This window comes from Phyllostomus hastatus, unplaced genomic scaffold (genome assembly GCF_019186645.2).
Source record: "Phyllostomus hastatus isolate PE091 unplaced genomic scaffold, TTU_PhHast_1.1 phas_scaffold_1674, whole genome shotgun sequence".
NCBI lineage: Eukaryota > Metazoa > Chordata > Mammalia > Chiroptera > Phyllostomidae > Phyllostomus > Phyllostomus hastatus.
In genome coordinates, this window is record NW_025334011.1 from 3,230,746 (window position 1) to 3,250,672 (window position 19,927).

Genomic DNA, 19,927 nt, shown 5'->3' on the forward strand with positions numbered 1-19,927 from the left:
AAAGAATACTTACCTTTACTAACTCTTACTCTTTGATTTAGCCATGGGACATCATGCTCTGCTATGCTTTTTAAAGAAACGCTGATTGCCACTGGATTGTTTTATGACCCGTGAATGGATCACAACTCACAGTTTGAAAAATACCATATCATAACATGTTTTGTCCAAGATAATATATAAATAACTTTGGTATATTCTGAGCATGTATTGGGTATTTTCTATGTGCCAGTCAATGTGCTAAACACACTTTATACACATATTTCACTTCTCTAGCTATTTTTGTTAACCACTGTTACTATTCTAAATATATAGGTAAGCAAGCTGAGGCTCAGATAGGTTCTTCTCCAAGGTTACCCAGGTATTAAACTATAAAGCCTGAGATTTGAACGTGAGTTTAATACTCTGGCCAGGGAACAGGGATAACTAGACAAACACTTAAAGTTTGCCATGGCTAGTATTTTTGTCATGGATAATCATTAATATATATTAATAAAATAGTAATTTGATATACCATATAATTGGCTAAGTTTAATATTCTCTATATCAATAATCGTCTAGCAAGATTTCTAGAGCAATACTTTGCATGGCACATGAAGAAGAATGCAGTTTGCCCAATTTTCCTGATTTGTATATGTGGAGACTTCATTTTTTTTCTTTTAAGCAAATCACTGTAATTGTCTTATAGAACAAATTCAAAAAGAGTCTGGAAACTTCACTGGAAATAAATTAGAGATTTATTAAAGGGTCTTGGAGTTCACAAACTGAGAACACAGGTAGGCAAAAGCTTACAAGTGTTTCAAAGAAGAGAGAAAGGTTAAAAGTTCTTACAGTAAAAAGTACCTTCTTGAGAATTACCAGCCCTGCATTCTTGGCCCCAGGACCGGTCTGAGGTATCAGTCAGGTGTGAGGCAGTGTGGATGGTGGGTGTCCGGAGGATGTATATGTGAGTCCTTTAGCAGGTCATCAGTTGGCCTGTCACGTGGGTCTGTCAGTGGGTACTTGCAGAGTTACGTGGAAGTCTAGGTGTTTACACAGGACTGGAAAGTTCAAAAAAGTTTAAGTTCCTAGGATAGTTAGAGAAGAAAGAAGTCTTTCTTCATGCTTCAATCTTCATAATGTTAATAATTTTAGTAAGTTGGTTAAAATGATTTTATTTTACATGTTTTCCATCTTCACTGCCTCTTCAGTATGTAGGTTGGAAAAAACATTCCTTTCTTTCCTTCTAGATTTTTTGGCTGGTCTGATAATCAAATTGACACAAGACAGATTAAGAAGAGAAAAAGAAATGAAAGTTTAACAACACATAACCTCCTGAGTACATGGGAGAGACCAGGAAAACTAGCTCTCTGAAATGGCCAAAGCCATCACCTTAAACACCATCTTCAGCTAAAGACAGAAGATGTTGGAGGTGGGGGAGTCTGTTATGAGACTTGACCAGGAAAAGAAGGGTAAACAAGGATTCCATTGTTATGCAAACTGAAATCCTTGCCTTCTCCAGTGTTAAGATTTTCCAGAGTCATGCCCCTCTCTGTGGTGCATGAGGGAGACACACTTACAAATAGAGAGTTCCCATATGATTTTAAATGTCTCTCACAACAGGGTGACTGCTTCTTGGGTTTCAGAGCTTCTGCCATCTCTGCTGTTTCTAAAAAAAAAAATAACCGGTCCAAACCAATCTTTATGCCCGACACATGCTGTAGGGCAGCAAACTCTACATGTTTTTGTGAAGTGCTTTAAATGTGTTAGATTACAGTCTGTTACTTATGCTTGAGATTCTGGTATTTGTAAGTCTCATTTAATTCTAAAAACAATTTAGTTATTTGGTAGCCAATTATGCAGACCACAGTATCCTTAAACATGTCTTAACATGCCCCTCAGTTTTCATCGACTTTCATCAATATCTTTGAAAAGTTAATTTGAAATAGTAGAAACATCAGCTTCATCTATATAGACTCTCCTTCCATCTTCCCTTAGTTTATATGTAAATAAGGAGGCATGGTGGGGTATTTAGTTCTCACTGTGCTTGTAAACTGCTCCTCTTCATCTCATCTGGTCCTTGGCCAACTACCTACATACGCACTGGCCCTTTTATTTCCAGTGGCTTTATTCCTCTGCTATAGGAAACTCTAAAAAAGTGTCTAAGGCAACAGTCTAGACCTTCTTTGCATACATTTAATTATTTGGAACCATAGTACTGTCTCAATGTCTACAAAGGCTATGAGGAAAAGGTCCCTTTGCTTTTGGATATCCCAAAGAATACTGGGCTTTTCCAACTCTCCAAGACACAACCCAAGACAAACTGACCAGCGACCTCTCCCTGGGAACCTCTTAAGTCTGAGCTCTTACCACTTCTTCCAGCTCTTCTGACTTTTCATATTCCTAGCCCCTCCATTTTTTAGTTTGAGCCTTTCTATCCTTCTCAAGTGCTAGTATTTTGGAACCCAATGAGTCAGAGAAGAAGTTCCTTCTTCTCTGCTTTTCTTTCTGGTCTGCATCACTTCTCTGACTCAGTGAGCACAGATTTTCTCAGCTGCTGCTTGAATGTTTAAAGCGGGTATGTAGTGTCAGCCCTGATAGTTGGCTTTTTTTTTTTTTTGTAATACAAGTGTCTAACTTAAGCTTTCATTGTGGAGGCATCCATCTCAAACATGACTAGCTTGAGTAAACACATCGCCAGCCACCATATAAAAACCCAGGCCACCCCTCCCCACCAGACTTCTTTGCTTTAGAGATCTTGATTGATTTCAATAACTGAACATTTGAGCTTCTTATTTTTCCTACTCATATGTTTTAAATTCCCCCATAAAAAGTGAGTCTGTGAGCTCTTAGGTCCCCATGCTCAACCCCAATAAAAAGGAGAGCCCCAGGCCCACACTCTCAATGCTCTCTACCCACAACCCTACTGTGTGTCCCCAGGTATGCCATGAAATTTCCAGGTTCTGTAAGTAATAGGCCATTTTTAAAAAAGTTTCCTGGTAGTTATTGCTGCAGGTGTCTCTCGATCATAATAAGAACCAACAAGGGCCAACGCAACCACTTTTTTTATTAGTAGGCTGACTGGCACATAGCAAGGTGGGAGAAAGGACAGTCTAAGACTCTGTATAAAGGAAATAACTGGGATTATGACAGAATAGTTCGTGTTTCCTAAACATCAGTCTGCACTTGTATACATTATCTAGAATATCTGGCATTCAGGAACTATGTTTTTAAAGCAAAGGAATTGGACTCACTGGTTTTCAAACTGGACCCCATGGAAACTAAGGGGCTATTGGCTGGCTGTAGCTCTCCCCAAACCCACCTTCTCTTTTAAACTAATATATCACTTCTTGCTTTGATCATTTTTACATACTGACCTTGGTAAACATTTTTCTTTTAAAGAAAGGGTTAACAAATACTTGAAACTCATTCTGTTTGAGTTTAATACTCTGTATATAACATGATGGTTGGTAATATGCTGGTAGATCCTTGTCTACTGCACCCACAGGTCTCTAAACTCTACCCCTGCCCTAAATGCACCATTACATTTGAAAGGAACAAGGTTTGGTTCATAGGAGGAAGAAAAAAGAAGCATGCATCTTGCCCTCGTAGGTCCACTGGACTTGCAGAGAAAAGGTTCAAGGTAGAAGCTGATGGAACTATTCAAGAATGATCCCATGCTTTTCTGAGAATAAGGGATTCCATATTTCTAGATGATCGAGTATGGCACAGTACAGGGATGACCAGCAGCTCTGTAAGGAACCTAGCACTGTTCTGGCACCCCAAAGATTAGAAGTTTTGGAAGCATCCAGAGATTGTCTTTGGTATGGACATTATTCCCATGAGAAGCATCATAGCCAAATGGATATCAGATAGGAACCAGAGAAGCCAGAGAAAAAGAGTAAAAATGGGGAGTATGCTCTGTGGCCACTGCTGACTCACTGGTTTATAAACACTTGAGGATTCCTAGAAACAGCAGGGGGACCCTTGGGGAAGACATTAAAGTACTCTTACTACTAATGTGAGCTTTATTTAGCTAGGACGCATTTAGCTGTCATCCAACTGCCTCCAAAACAAATAATGCTAAAGAAATAGTTTCTAATCTAGAAAGAAACATATGAATTCATACAAATTCCATTTCAATTACTCTTGTAATTTATGTAGTAGAGCAACTTCCAGCTGAAGGAGCAATTCAAATGAATAAGCATTTTCATGGTGTTACTTTTACATCTAAACAGGAGTCCTGGTTTTGTTCCCAGCCTCACCTCTGACTCATCATTGTGAAACTGAGAAGCTATACAGCTCCTCAGCACCTCAAAATCTCTCTTGTGTGAATGAGGATAATGGGTCAACCTCTTGCTTCACTGAATTATTGTGAGTTTAATTAGATAATGTTTGCATAGCCCTTTGAACTCTCCTAATTAAATTTATGTGTAAATACAGTGCTTCCTTTTATCAGGATGCCTTGACTGAGCTATTTTATGAAGACTTGAAGATGACTGTGATAGGAGCATTCATTGGGAAAGGATTAATGGGAACTCAGTTTGGAGATTGTCAAATGGGCACATAAAAAGTGGGGTTCGAAGTGATAAGAATAAAGATACAGCATCACACTTGCTCAAGGGGCAATGGTTATACCTTCATATCAGTAAATTTAGCTTCTAGGGTGTAGAATCATGGCTGGTGTGTAATTTAGGTATCAATATTGTTTTTTAAAGATTATATTTATTCATTATATTTTTCTAAGGTAACAATGAAGATTAAAATTTCATATTTGTCATATAAGGGATCACAAAATAACAGATTTACAATGACCTAACAAAAGAAGCCATACCTTTGAAGTAACGTGATTCTGTGTACATGATCCATTGGTTAGTCTACTTATCAACCTGAGTCACATATAGAAATCACAATCACAACAGAGAAATCTTAGATGAGTCCGAAATCCTTTTTACTAAAATTTCTTGATGAGAATAGTTCACCCTAAAATAACTATCCCAATTATTTTTTTAATATGCATTAATAATAGACCTTTTTCTCCTGCCAGAAATAAATTCACAGATGGACTGTCTAGAGGAAAAAAACACAAGCCTGCCTCCATAAACCTGAATTGGGCTATAGTGTATAACCATATTTGTAAGCTAGAATTGTTTCATGATGATACTATAAGTATATAATAATTAAATTTCATGTTACTGAATATCTCAGAATATAGAGGTGATAGATTTTATCAGGAACTTAGACTACTGATATGAGAGTTTTGAAAACTACTCAGTATAACAGTGGCAGTTTGCAACAGCAAATGTTTCTGTAAAATCTAAAAGCTAGTTATTGTACTTGTAATATTCCTTATTGCCTAGTGCTTCAGGAGTATATTTGCTGATGGACCAGCACAACATAAAGTATTTTGAAATTCCAAATTCAGTTTCTCATTCACATCTTCTGAAATATGTATTCTGCCCCAACTCCTCATCTGAGTGATAAGAGTAGAATTACAGGGAAATTTCAGATTCATTAGCTCCTGGTTGAGGACTGTGAAAAGTATGAAGATGCCTTAATAAACTTGGGTATAGTAGCCCAGGTAGGCGTATTGTTGATATTTCCAGAAGAAGACAAATAAGTATTATGATCCAAAGGGACACTAAAGCAAACAAAATACAGGTCTAAACTAAAATATATAGCCTCAGGAGGCACAAAGGTGAGATAGAATTTGAGTTTACTACTATAACATGCAGAGAATGAATATTTAATTTATGATTCTAAAATTCTGAAGGACTCCAGATCCTCACTCATTGGGGTTTTTAACTAGGAGGATGAATGTTTAAGAATCAGTCCATTCTCTGTTAGTTTTAGTCTTTCCTTAGCTTGTATTTTGGGTATTATATACATTTAGATGAAGGTTTAAAAAGGTCACTGTGAACCCTACCTAATGCATTCAGCCCCTTTAATCCTGCTGATATCCTAGAAGTGTGATCCACAAAAACTCTGGCACCTCTTTGTGATCTTTAGTTTGGGCTTGATTTAGACACACAGGTACCAGTAAGTCTAAGTCAATATTCTAATTAGCTGTGACCTCATTATGAATAGGGAGTCTTCAGGGATTTTAAGAAAGAGACCATGAGCATGTTATTTAATCTCTCAGCAATTCCTTTTTCAGGGTGTGAAGTTGGCAGGTGTGGTGTCACAGAGGACAGGCTATATCCATGTGCTCTGGGCCAGGACTTGTGGAGTGTCTGCGGATGATTAGACACCTACCACCTGAGTAGTTTGTTTACTCCAAGGGAGATGTTCAGTAAAGAAAAGCAGAGTTTAAGGCTGGTAATGTAGCACCCAGATCAAACTAAAGGTTGTCTTTAACATTGTGAGGAATTTCTCCTTGTGAATTAAAGGGTAAATGGGAGATTGGACATCTGATTTCTCATCATCATCCTCTTCCTCAAAGAACAAAGTACATTCCTTTTGGGGGTGGGGGAGGGATCTTTTGGACCAATATTCTGTTGGTCCAAAAGACCAACTTTCTGTTGGTCTGTTCACAGTGTGTACAAATGTCTTTACCAAGTGAATTGGTCTTTGTGTTTAGTAATTGGGCATATCAAATTGTTTTATCTGTAAAGTCATAAACTTATTTGAGCCTTATTTTGGGTTTGTTCTTAGGTTCTTTCAAAATGTTTAGCAAGGTGCTGAAGGTTTGGCATTAAGTCTACTTCCCATTTAGTTTTTCCTGTGTACTAAGTCTTCTATTTCAGATTTAAGATTATTCACAGAAAGTTAGCCAAGAGCTCACTCCTTCTGTACCAGCAATTACTTCTGGATTCTATCTAAAGGTATTTGAGAGCTTGTCTCTAAGTTCCCCAATGGGGTGATCCTTTCTTTGCTTATAAGACTGAATCAGAGACTGTTTTATATTCACAGGAATGATTTAGGGGAATAGCTTCCAAAAGACCTTATACAATACATACAGCTTTTCTAAGTCCCTCTGATTTCTTATACAAGTTGGGGTCTCTGAATTCTACCTTTCCATCCAATTCTTTTGCATTTGAACATATGTACTGTTTGATTTATATTTGGGAGTGCTGGATTATGCATTTCTAAAACAACTTCTAATTCCTCTGCAAACTTTATTTTTCTATTCTTTGGAAAATTTTTTATCACTGGCTTTCAGCTCAGAACAAATAAGACTAGATATTAAAGCCTAAGAAATTTTCCCTGGTCTAAGGGGGATTTGACTTTATGAGGTAATTGCGCTGTGGAGGTTTCTGACCATCCAGGAGGGAAAAGGAATGAGTCAGAAGGAAATGGAGAAACACAGCTGGGGAGAGAAGGATGGATAATAAGATAAAGACTGTTAGGTTTCTGCTGAGCTTTGGAGGAATCTAAATCAGAGCCCATTTTGAGTTTTTCACTCTTTTTTTTATTTTGCCTTGGCCATCTTTATAAGGGAACAACTGTGGCATCTGAATACACCTTTGGATACTTCCTCAAAATCATTTAAAACATGGAGATCATTGAATGTTTGGGTTTTATACCTTTATATTCTAAAGAACCTTTCAAAAAAACACTTCTGTGCACAACAAAAGTTCTTCAGAATGGCTACTGTAATTCTAAATGTTCCTTGATGAAATGATGCCATTTAGAAAAGTAATTATAAGAATGTGGGCTGTGGTTTAAGTATAGGTAAGAAGCAGGAGTCTGCATCAGAGGGGCGCAGCCTTAGGTTTAGACTGAGGTAAATCCGTGAGAGTCTAGGACTGGTCAGTTGAAAGTGCTATGTATGTACCTTGTGCCTCAGCACCGCCCCACCCTGCCCCGCCTAATTTCTGGCCCATCTCCAGCTGCAGACCTGACTAATTTGCAGTTCCCAGCAGATAGAAAGGATTGGAGAGATTTCACAGAAAATAAAAACAATACAAGACTGAGGAAAGTTCTCATAAAATTTTGCTAAGTGACCTGAGGCAAGGTTTCTCCATAGGATTCTCCAGAGTTCAAAAGACACTGAATTCCTCAGTCCCCAAGGTCCTTTTGAAGAATAGATTCATCTGGCTTACTCCATCCCTTTCCTGTGAACTTTTCCCTTACAGAAAGAGAGCAAAAAAATGACAGGGACAAAGACACACACATTCTAAGTAAGAAGACAGATTTCCAGTAAGGATAAAAGTATTTTTACCTGATTGTATAATCCAATTCCTTAAAAGGGTTTCTTGTTCACAGGAGTCAAAATAAATTCAGCATTTGGGGAGCTGTAATGAAAAGAAACCAGTTCAGATTCAATGTGAGACTTTGGTCATCATTCCCAGTCAGAGAGGCTGGCAATAGCTCCCTGTCCCAGTAAGAGGCTCAAGGGGCCACAGAGGCACCCACAGTTTTCCAGTTGAGGTCCTGGAGCATGGATAAGAGAGGTTCTTGATTAAGTCTGTATGGATCCCTAATATTGTTGAATGCTGACTCCTCTCAAATATCACCCAAAGAATCCATTGATAAGAGAAATCTGAGTTTATGGTTACAGAGTATGGGAGAACACTTTGGACAGCCCCTTAGGAGCAGTGGTGTGCAAAAGCTAGCTCCATCAGCCTGACAAGGTTGATTCTGAGCATTTCCTTCCCAGTCCATGTTCAGTGCTCTCATCTTGGTAGCTTGAAGTCAGCCATGGTAGGAATATTTATACCAAGCAAATCATCAAATTCCACAGATCAGGGATTTTTTTTATCCCCATAGTTTCAGATTATTTACTTTATAGCACCTTAGGTTGTAGAGGCAAAGTTGGGATATTTAGGAGATATTGAAGTTCAAGGCAAGTCTTTGAATGCAGAGGCTTGACTAAGATTAGATAAGGATCATAATACAAAAGTTTAGGATTGGTGGACACAGCATGGAGAGGGTTTTGAAGCAAGGGATCCCAAAAGTCTTGGAGAACAGCCATTCGATACCACCTACTGAAAAGTCAAACAGTTTGGTATTAATTAAAATGACCTTGTCTATAAGTTCCTTAGATAAAATTACTTGCAACTTTTATCTTTCTGAGCAAGAGTTTCCTGGAAGTGGAAGAGTAAAGTCATATTACTATGTACAGTAAGCTCTGTGGGTGTGGACGGTTTCGGTTCTCACATATAACACTTGAGCCTTCAAATTATATAAGAATTAAGGGAAGGCTTCCATGGAATTATCACAGAAATTAGCACACATAAAAACCATAACTCTCATAGAAAATGTTCCCTTGAAATTATTATTCATTTTCAACTTTTACAGAAAGTAAAGAATTCTGACTCCACATACTAATAGTATGTATTTATTTTCTTTACCAAATATTTAAATAGTTTTTAATGCCATTTCACTATTATCAAGTGATAAGAATTTAAATATATTGCATTTGTGTACTTTGGGAACAAAATACATCAATCACTTTCCTCTACAAGACAACGATGTAAGTGGATGACTTGGAGTATTTAACATATCTAAAATAGAGATTTTTTATGTTTATTTATTATGATTTTAATCGTTAAGTATAATTTGTATTATCTTTCTTTTCTTAGTTGAGCCTTTTATAGAGTCAGAAGTCTACAAGTGTTCTGAAACCAGTTAACTGAGAGAAGAAAGAAACTTTTTTTTTCAATTTGAACAGACAAAAGAGAATGTTTATATCATAAAGTGGGAGGTACCACTAACCTTCCCAATTCTATCCCTTCCTTACCCTATTGTGAATATTTATAATGAGCAATAAGGACAATATAATGTTTTTCTTTGAGACATATTTCGTTAGCATTAAAATATTCTCTATGTTGAGCTAAAACCTATTCCCTTCCTGTGTTCCCTTTAGTCTTCCTTCTGAAAACATAGAATAAATACATTTTCCATTCCATTTAACATATTGAAGACATTACCACAATGATTGGGTTTTGATTTTGTTTTCAGTTGTATTTTTTTCCTGAGATAGGCAGTCTGAATTTATTGAACCATTCCTCTATTTCAAAGGTATCCAATGTGTGGACTAGGACTGGCCCCTGATTGTTTCTTACCCTTTGGGAACTATATGTTATAGGTTCACAAGGAGCTGTGGCAGAAAATAAATCAACATACTACTCCCTTTATCCAAAAAGTCTTACTATGACAAAATAAAGCTAGCTGAATTAAACCCTGTGTTTAGTGATATAGTTGCTTTATATTGTGGCACAAGCTTTTCTATCTTTTTTCAGATAAACTGTTGGGCCAACTAGTTTGACAGCACTTGCTCCACATAACATGATTTCTAGATCCATTCTAATAGTTTTTCCCTCAATTATAACCAATGCCTACAGAGAGAGTCTGCTAAAAATATAACAGATAACATTATTTCCTTATATCTGAACACTATTTGTCTTAGTATTATAGCCTAATAGTTATTAATGAGTTTATTATTTTATCTTTAATATTTTATTGATTATGCTATTACAGTTGTCCCATTCCCCCCTTCACTCCCCTCCCCCCTGCACATCCCCTCCCACCCACATTCCCCCCTTTAGTTCATGTCCATGTATCATAAGTTCTTTAGCTTCTACATTTCCCATACTGTTCTTACCCTCCCCCTGTCTATTTTCTACCTACCATCTATGCTACTTATTCTCCATACCTTTTCCCCCCTCTCCTCTTCCCACTCCCCTGTTGCTAACCCTCCATGTGATCTCCATTTCTGTGGTTCTGTTCCTGTTCCAGTTGATTGCTTAGTTTGTTTTTGTATTAATGAGTTTTTAATCAAATACAGTATCTAGTCAGAAGTATACATTTATCCTCTTCTAAATTCATGCTGCTTATTGCCCATTATTCCAAAGTGGCTACCTTCTAGTTATTCTATCCAATTAGGTGTCATTTGTGAATATAGGCTATGCAGTTTTTGCTATGTAAAAAAAAGTCACTTTAAATAATCACCTTTTTGAAGAAAATCCCACGCGTCTTGTGGTTCAGTGGGTCAGTTATGGCGACCTTGGCTTGTTCCTTCTGATCCTGACTATGTGCTCTAGCACGTAGATCTGCCTTCAGCTGGAGGGTGGCTGGAGCCTGACTGGCCCAGGACGGTCTCATTGCGAGGACTCGGCTCCCCTCGCCAGGGCTTGTGTCCTTCAGCAGGCTGGCTTGAGCCAGTTCTCATGGCTGTGACAGGGTTCCAAGGGTAATAGGAAGCACACTAGACCTCTGTAAGGGTCAGCCTCAGTCCTGGCATAGATCAGAGAAGGGTGGAAATGGACCTGGAGGAGGACAAGGATAAAATAACCATCACAATACCAATGTGTTCTTCTAAGTTCTTTATAAAAATTTTGAAAGTGGCAACTGACAAATACTCTCCATGGAAGACCTCAATAGACATGACAGATGCAGTGATCAATAGTTTCAGAAGAGGTTATTTAAACAGCTTCAACTGTATCAACAAGAGTTTCCAGCTCATCCATGCTTTTCCATCACGTAAATAAGAGTTCAGTGAAAAATTTTGTCAGGTTTGAATGCTTCAGTTAAGAAATCATCTGTAGTTTCCTGAACATAAATGATGATCACTGCATTATTTATAAAACAAAATATGGGACAGCATGCAGGATTTAATAATTTATTATGTGGATTATCATAAATTATTTCATGCAGTTTTTAAGTTTTAAATAATTGATGAAATGGAAAAATATTCACCATTTAACTTTAATGACAAAGTGGTAAGATACATAGTGAGGCACAATATTTTGAAATCCCAGACAGGAATACAATCAAAATACACTTATCTTTGTATGGCAAGATTATAGTGATTTTTATTTTCATCTTAACAACAAAAAAATTCCTGGAACATTAGCCATTTGCTTATATTGTTGTACTTGAAATAAAATTTGAAAATACAGAAAATAGATGGTGACATAAGATCTCTATAAAGCTATCTTTCAAACTGGAATGGAGAAATCGTGAGTAAAGTTTACTATATCTTAGGGAAATCAAGAAAAAATAAACAGCTCCAGATAGCACTTCACATTTGGAATATGGGTATCACACTCTACAGTTTATCACAACACGGAGGAATATGAATTATTGTCATCCTTATTTTTTTATTTTTCCTCCCTCCCCCACTCTCTTCCTTTTGTCTGCTTCCAAATTCTGAGTTGTTTCCACTCCACTCCACTGCATTAAACCTCAACAGGAGTCTCATCCATCTCCATAATCTCCCAATGCCTTTTGTCGCACATGAGACACAAGAATGCCGCTCCAGCAGGCATACATCTGGAGGAGTCTGGTGGACAGTCTCGGAGGTGAAAGGGTAAATGCTGGCAGATTCTATGCACAGAAGCCCATATGGGCTTGATCAGAAATAATCAGTACACTTAAGAACAGTGGATGTTGTATATTTTTTAAAGCCATGACAACAAAATCATTAGATGTGTAAACCTTTGTTATGCCGTACTCATGACCAAGTTTAAGAATTTTTTAGAGTGTTTTACAATTCTGTTTTGCTTCCAGGTATTCCAAAGTTGATTACATCTGATATGATTAAAGAAGGTGCAGCTGTAATTGATGTTGGAATCAACTATGTCCACGACCCAGTGACAGAAAAGACAAAATTAGTTGGAGATGTGGACTTTGAAGGTAATAAATTATATCATTTTTCCTAAGTAATGATAAAGAAACATTCTATTTTTCACGTTTTGATAATAGAAAGTGAAATTTTCTACTTGATGGGGGCATTAGTAAGTTATAAATCATTGCACCTCTTTCCTCTGAGGAAAAAGGAAAGGAAAAAAAAGGAAAACCCGAGAATGCATATATGCAACAATACCCTCCGAGGACAGCGTGGTGGGTAAGAGCAAAGCACAGACGGATCTTACCAAAGAGCATACTGCGGCCCTCCCAGGCTGCCACCCACAGGCTCCCTGCCAGGATGGAGCGTCCAGTCTGGCAGGGTGGCTCTCCAAGTGCACATGTGTGTCCGTCCATATATATGTTCATTATGTGTACATGTTGATCTCTTTGAGAAATGACCTCATTTCTTTATTTCATTGTTCAAATTCAATCACTACTATTACATATCAATAATTTACTGAAGATCTCAACTTGAAAAGGTGAAAATATATTTCAAGCCTTGACCTTATTTCTTATTTTTTGCACTGTCATTGCTTTTTGACAACATTATAGTTACCATGCATTTCTTGTGAAAATCACCACACTTATGATGCATCCAGGGGCCGCAGACAACACGGGATAATGAGCTGAAGAAAGAAGAGCCAGGATATTTTTAGTTCATAACCTTGACTGTGCTGTGGGACAACCTTACCCAGCAGTTTACCACATCTAATAAGATCCTTCTGTTAGATGAGAGTTTGCTGGTTTCAGTTCATTACCACACACCCTTATGTTTAGCTAAGAAGGTTTTGTGCTCATGAGGCTATTCTGAAAACATTTCAAAATGAGCAGTTCTGGGTGAATGCATCTGCTCAGTCACACAGATATATGCACTTCAGGTTGCATACTACTCCACTTGGCAGAATCTAATACATTAATTTGGGGTTATGTATCTAAGTGTATAGTGAAATAAAAAAGGAAATGACAAATAGAAAGAAGATATGACATGAACAGGAAAGAGCATTGGTCTGGGAGTCTGAAGAGATGCTTTTAGACTAGTGTTCTAACCCAGGAACTTTGCAACCTCTCTAGGCATCGGGGTTGTTATCAAGTGGTACTAACAGCTCCTTCTACCCCTAATGCTTGCTGTGTCTTGTACATTCAACTCAATGCTACCAAATGACTGTGAAAACCCCCCCAAAGGCTGGAAGATCAGATTTTTCTGATCCTATCATAAAATACCCCCACATGATTGGTAACATTACTCTTGCCACACTACTGGTTCGTGGAGGCAGAGCCATAAGGAAGACGACCTTGCCACCTGGGCCATGACTCAGCCACCCAGAGGAGCAGGCAAGAGGTAGGTTTTGACATGTCGTTCTTCAGGTTGTTCCTCAGGACTTAACCCGAGGTGAGGGATGATCTCTTGGCTAAGAGGGGGGAACTTGAACTTGGGTTATGCCTCAAAACTTATAGGTAGCACTTGGCTGCTAATTGCCACAGGGGAAGTGTGGATGCTTTGTATTGGTGAGAGTTTCACTATAACTATAACCCAGATTAACAAAACGGATGCAGATAAAATCAAGTGCTGCAGTAAATTGTTCTTGCAGAAATCTTTGGCTCACTCATAAAGGAAATAGGACAACCTATTTCAAGTAGATGAATTTGATAGAAATGATTTTTTAAAGAATAATGATCCCATTAGAGGAATATTAGTAATATGTAAATAATTGCAAATTTAGTGATGTATTAAACCAAGAGTCATTTTATTTATTTGTAAGAAAATCCAGATGCCTATTTGTAGTCTTCTTCATTATTAGATGTTTTGGCCTCAGTCTTGAGACAGGCTTCTCTCAAAAAAGAGATATTTTGTAAGGGTCCCATCACCACTTGTCATGAACTGTAGTCCGTGACAAAAAGGAGACACAAAAACACCCTAAATATTTCTTTTTGACATTAATGTCAGGTTTTTGTTTTGATTTAGACATGATTTCTTTCAGAGCACGTCTTCCTTCAGCTACTAGGGTTTCCTGCTCTTTCCCCCACTGCTCCATTCCCTTCTGTCTTCCTTATTTCCCCCCCACCCCCGCCCCCAAGACCAGAATAGAGCACAACAGCCCTGTCTGGGCTGATGGCACTCTATGGTGGTCAGGACTAGAGGTGACAGAGAGAGAAACAATTGTCCCTCCCTCCACCATCACCCCAATAATTCCCTGTCACCTCAGCACCTCAGTTGCAAATTTGCCAATATTCTTAAAGAGGAGACAGGCAAATCTAGTAGAAAATTATACTGAGGGTAAGGAAGGTGTGAGAGGCTTTCCTACGTGGGAACACTATCTCAGTCATTTGGCTTTGCTCTTCGTAGCCAGTGTTCGAGAATGCTTTCAGTGTGCTGGTACTGTCCTCATCCTCTTACATAAATTATTCATTTAATTCTTAACCCTATGAGGTAGGAGTTATTACCCCTGGCATCTTGCCTGAGATGACATAGTCATGTAGCACCATTTGTTCACAGCCAGACTCTTGTAATTAGTACCCTCTGTTGTCTCCACTCTTTTGTACTTCATTTGGTTAATATTTTCCTTTTGGAGACATGAAGTTACTTTTTTATTCCAACCCCTCCCCGCCCCCCCGCCCCCCGTGCCAGGAGATGTATAATAGCAAATTTGAAAGGCACCTGGACAATGTTATTTGTGTACAGCAGTCCTCAGTTTGCTTGGTTCCGATATGCAGAGATTTCAGTCACCACAGCTGAGCTAAAGAACACCAGTCCCCAACAAAGTGGTTTGAGTTCTTCAGTCCTTGTGGTATGTTAACTGTAATTGCATAAACTGCAAACTTCTCTGCTAGATCCTCAATCCAAAAATTATTATGCAAATATCAAATGTGCATGACAATCTGTGACCAATCATATCACTTCTTTCAAAGTCTTTTGGTGACTGGTCATGGCACATTCAGATCAGATAACAAAGTATACAATTCTGTTGACTTCTTGCCCCACAGTGACAAACTTTCCTTTCCAAAAAAACATACCATGGAAAAAGGGAATTACCAGCAAAGAAATGAACAATGATGATACTGAAAGTGAAATTGAAATAGTTGACCATGGGATGTTGACAATGCCTCCATTTGCCATTTAAAAGACTCTTGATATACAGCTAGAGGAATTTACTGAAGGCAAATTTATGGACATGTATATATTTAGACATGTATGGAATATCCCAGGCCAGGTCAGGGTGATGCCAGACAGATAGAGCAACAACAGGGGACAGGCCAGCCACAGCTGCACAAGTGGGTAGGTGGGCCACAGGGTAGGAGTCTGCTCAGAGTCCAGGAGCCCCACCTAGACTGGGCTACTGCTGCTGCCATGAGGCTCTCCTGGAGACTGAGGGCCAGGCCTGGGCATGGTCCACAAAGTTTCCAGTCATTGGGGCAGTGGCACTTTAAGGCAGTCCAAGGCAAGGAGGCCTGCATCATACTTTTAGAAACTGGGGGCAAGCCTACAAAAAAACCCTTGGTTTCTGTTCCTGGGCCCAGGGCTGCACAGGGCCCTTCAGGCTTTGCAGATCTTCTAGTTCAAGTACTAAGGTTTTTGTGTGTATGCCTGGCTGGGTAGGGTAAGTTACCTACTGTTAGAAGAGCAGGATATAGAGGCAGAAATGGGATTTCTGGATCACATGGCAGTCGTGTTTTTAATTGCTTGTGGAGCCTCCATACTGTTTTTCCTAGTGGCTACACCAATTTGCAATACCTCCAACAGTGCACAGTGGTTTCCTTTTATTTATCTCCCGGCCAACACTTACCTCTTGTCATTTTGATAATAGGCATTCTGACAGGTATGACGTAATATCTCATTGTGGTTTTGATTTGCTTTTTCCTAATGATTTGTGATGTTGAGTATCTTTTTATGTACTTGCTGGCCATTTGGATGCCTTCTTTGCAAAAATCTGTTTGGTTCCTTGGCCCATCTTTTAATTGGATTGTTATTGGCTTGTGTGAGATCTTTATATATTTTGGATATTAACTCCTTAACCATATATGATTTGCAAATATTTTCTCTCATTAATGTACAGGAACTATTTAGTTTGATATAGTCCCATTTGTTGATTTTCACTTTTGTTGCTTATGTTTTAGATGTCATATTCAACAAATCATTGCCTAGACCAATATCAAGGAGTCTTTTCCCTCTGTTTTCTTCTAGGAGTTTTATGGTATCAGGCCTTATGCTTAAGACTTTAATCTATTTTGAGTTAAATTTTGTGAATGATATGAGATGGGGTCCAATTTCATTTTTCTGTTCATGATTATCCAGTTTTCCCAGAACCAGTCATTGAACAGACTGTCATTTCTCATAGAACATTCTTGGCTCTCTTGTCAAATATTAATTGGCCCTTTATGTGGAGTTCATTTGTAGGTTCTCTATGCTGTTCCATTGGTCCATGTGTCTATTTTTATGCCACTGCTATACTGTTTTAATTACTGTAACTTTGTAATGTAACTTTGTTTGAAATCAGAAAATGTGATGTCTCCAGGTTTGTTCTTTTTTTCTCAGGATTGGTTTGGCTACCCAGATTCTTTTGTGGTTTCATTCAAACTTTAGGATTATTCTTTCTATTTCTATGGAAAATGCCATTGAGATTTTTCATAATGATTGCATTATCTATAGATGGCTTTGGGCAGTATGGACATTTTAGCAATATTAATTCTGTCAATCCATGGACACAAGATAGCTTTACATTTGTGTCTTCTTCATTTTTTTAATTAATGTCATGCAGTTTACACTATATATAAAAAATATTTATATATAATATATAATATATTTTACATATAAAATAAATTTTATATATATTATATATAAATGTATTTATATATAAATATATATATTTTTATATATAAAAGATATATATATCTTTTCCTTGGTTAAATTTGTTTCATAGTATTTTATTGTTTTTGATGCTACTATAAATGGGAATGTTTTTAAATTTCATTTTTATATATTTCACTGTCATTTTATAGAAATACAACTGGTATGTGAAAGTTGATTTTATGATCTGGTTTTTCCATTTCTTGATATCTTTCCAAAGGAAATGAAAATAGGATATTGAAAAGATATCTTCATTTCCATGTTTATTGAAGCATTCTTCACAATAGCCAAGATCTGGAAACATTCTAACTGTCCCTCAATGGATGAATGAATAAAAAAGATATGAGATAGATAGATAAATATAGGGAGATAGAAATAAATATAATGGGATTATTCAACCATGAGAAAGAAGGAAATCCTGCCAGTTGTGACAACATAGATGGACCTTGAGGGCATTGTACCTAGTGAGAGAAGCCAGAGAAAGACTAAAGCTCACATACATGTGGAATCAAAAAAGATGAACTATAGAAACAGAGAGTAGAATTGTGGTTACCAGGGGCTGGGTGTAGTGGAATTGGAAGATGTTAAATGGTACAAACCTGCATGATAAATTCTGGAGATCTAATACTACACAGTGTAGTGATTATAGTCAACAATACTGTATATTAAACTTCAAAATTGCTGAAAGACTAGATCTTAATTGTTCTAAGCACAAAAATAAATAATTATGTGACATGATAGTAGTATTAACTAAAGCTATATTTGTACATTTCAACACATAAGTTAACAAATTGACAGGTTGTATATCTTAAAATTTCACAATGTTATATGTCAAATATACCTCAGTTGAAAAAAAAAAACGCATAGTGCACAGGGTTTTAGTTTCCAACAGGCTGGGATACAGTGGGGGCAGGAATGAGGACAGGGACTCTCTCTCCTGGTTCTTTGCTTCTCAATGCCCTGTTTGCCCTTTGGGTCCTCCTGTGGGGTTCTGTGTGCCACTACTGCAGGGCACCCTGTCGTGGATAGTGCCCTCCTGGAGCTGGTCCACCTCACCCTTTAGGCCACAGGCAAGAGAGGGATGCAAGACTAGCACCAGCTCAACTGAACGACTAGGGAGCTCAGCTTTACTGAGCGACTAGGGAGCTCAGTCCATCTATGTTGTCACAACTGGCAGGAGTCTGTGCTTGAACTTGGGGAGAGATGTGTAGATGAGGAAGGGGTGGTCCTAGATAGGGAGGGAAAGAGGATTCTTAGCCTAGCTTCCCTGGAAAGGGGAAGGAAAAGACGCTGAGCTAGTTTGTCCGCCTGCTTCTGGCCTACAACTTGCCATTTTCTTAAATTGCACCAGGAATGGGACACCCCCAGCCTTGGAGGAGACACACAGCTGAGCCCACCTCCTATTAGCAATTTCTTCCTGAACCGTAACTCCTGGCACAGGGGCTTCTCTGACCTCTCACAACACCCCTTCGCAGACAGAGCTGAGGAGGACAGTGGTGGGAGGAGGGGCTGCCCATGGTCCTCATAGGAACCCCTGGAGGCCAGAGTGGGGTTTGGGGCTGAGATTCAGGGAGACAATGTTATAGGAAATTGGGACACAATAGCAACCTAAATAGGCAAAATCCGTATCCACATACATGTAGCTTACCTTCCAACTGGAGGAGACAAAAAATAAACAAATACATACATATTCATATAATATATTAGGAAGTGTTTAGTGTTACAAAAATAAAACAAGATAAGGGGATTGGAGAATTGTGGAGTGGGGTTGTTTGGAAAGGGTGGTCAGGGAAGGCCCACTGCTGACCTGAGCACAAGGAGGGGGAGAGCTGTGTGGACATGTGGGAGAGGAACGTATCAGGCGCCTGGAGCAGCAGGCATGAAGACTGTGAAGGGCAGCATGCCTGGTGCAGTTAAAGAGGTAGCAGCAGGGGTGCCAGATCATGTAGGGCCCATGGACCATGGGAAAGAATTTGGATTTTATTCCCAGTGCAATAGACAGCCATTGGAGGATTTGGGGGAAAGAAATAAGTCAACTTGCACTTTACCAGTATCCCCCTGGCCACTGAATGGCAGATAGACCTTAGAGAAGTAAGGGTATAAATAGGGTACCTGTTAGGAGGCTATTGTAATTACCTAAGAAATTACCCAAGGTGGGTGTGGACCAGCTTGGGAATAGATGAAGGTGTTAAGACGTGATGAGATGGTGGAGATAATTTAAAAAGAGAGTTAGAATAATTGGGTAAATGATTAGATAGAAAAAGAGAAGAATCAATAATGACTGTAAGAATTTTCGAGTAAAAAGGAGTGAAAGTGCCAGTTCTAGAACCCTTTTGAGATGAGCCTGAAGCAATCAACAAAATTCCCATACATTTGGGTATGTTAGGTGAAGAATAGGCAGAGGGGAAAGAGGGTCTTCATAAGTGGAGGGACCTGCAAATCAAAGGCAAGAAGGAAAAATTACAAAAAGCCTTTCATTCTTTTTTTTAAAGATTTTATTTATTTATTTTTAGAGAGGGAAGGGAGGGAGAA

General features: G+C 38.4%; 1 protein-coding gene across 2 annotated transcripts in view; it reads left to right on the plus strand.

Annotated features, from left to right (window-relative positions):
• Positions 1 to 19,927, plus strand: part of MTHFD2L (methylenetetrahydrofolate dehydrogenase (NADP+ dependent) 2 like) — a 97,602-nt gene that overhangs the window by 65,256 nt on the left and 12,419 nt on the right. For both annotated transcript variants that reach the window (XM_045857904.1, XM_045857905.1), the window contains exon 7: positions 12,433 to 12,558. In XM_045857904.1, coding sequence (XP_045713860.1) covers positions 12,433 to 12,558 — 126 coding nt within the window. The remainder of the gene's footprint in view (positions 1 to 12,432; positions 12,559 to 19,927) is intronic.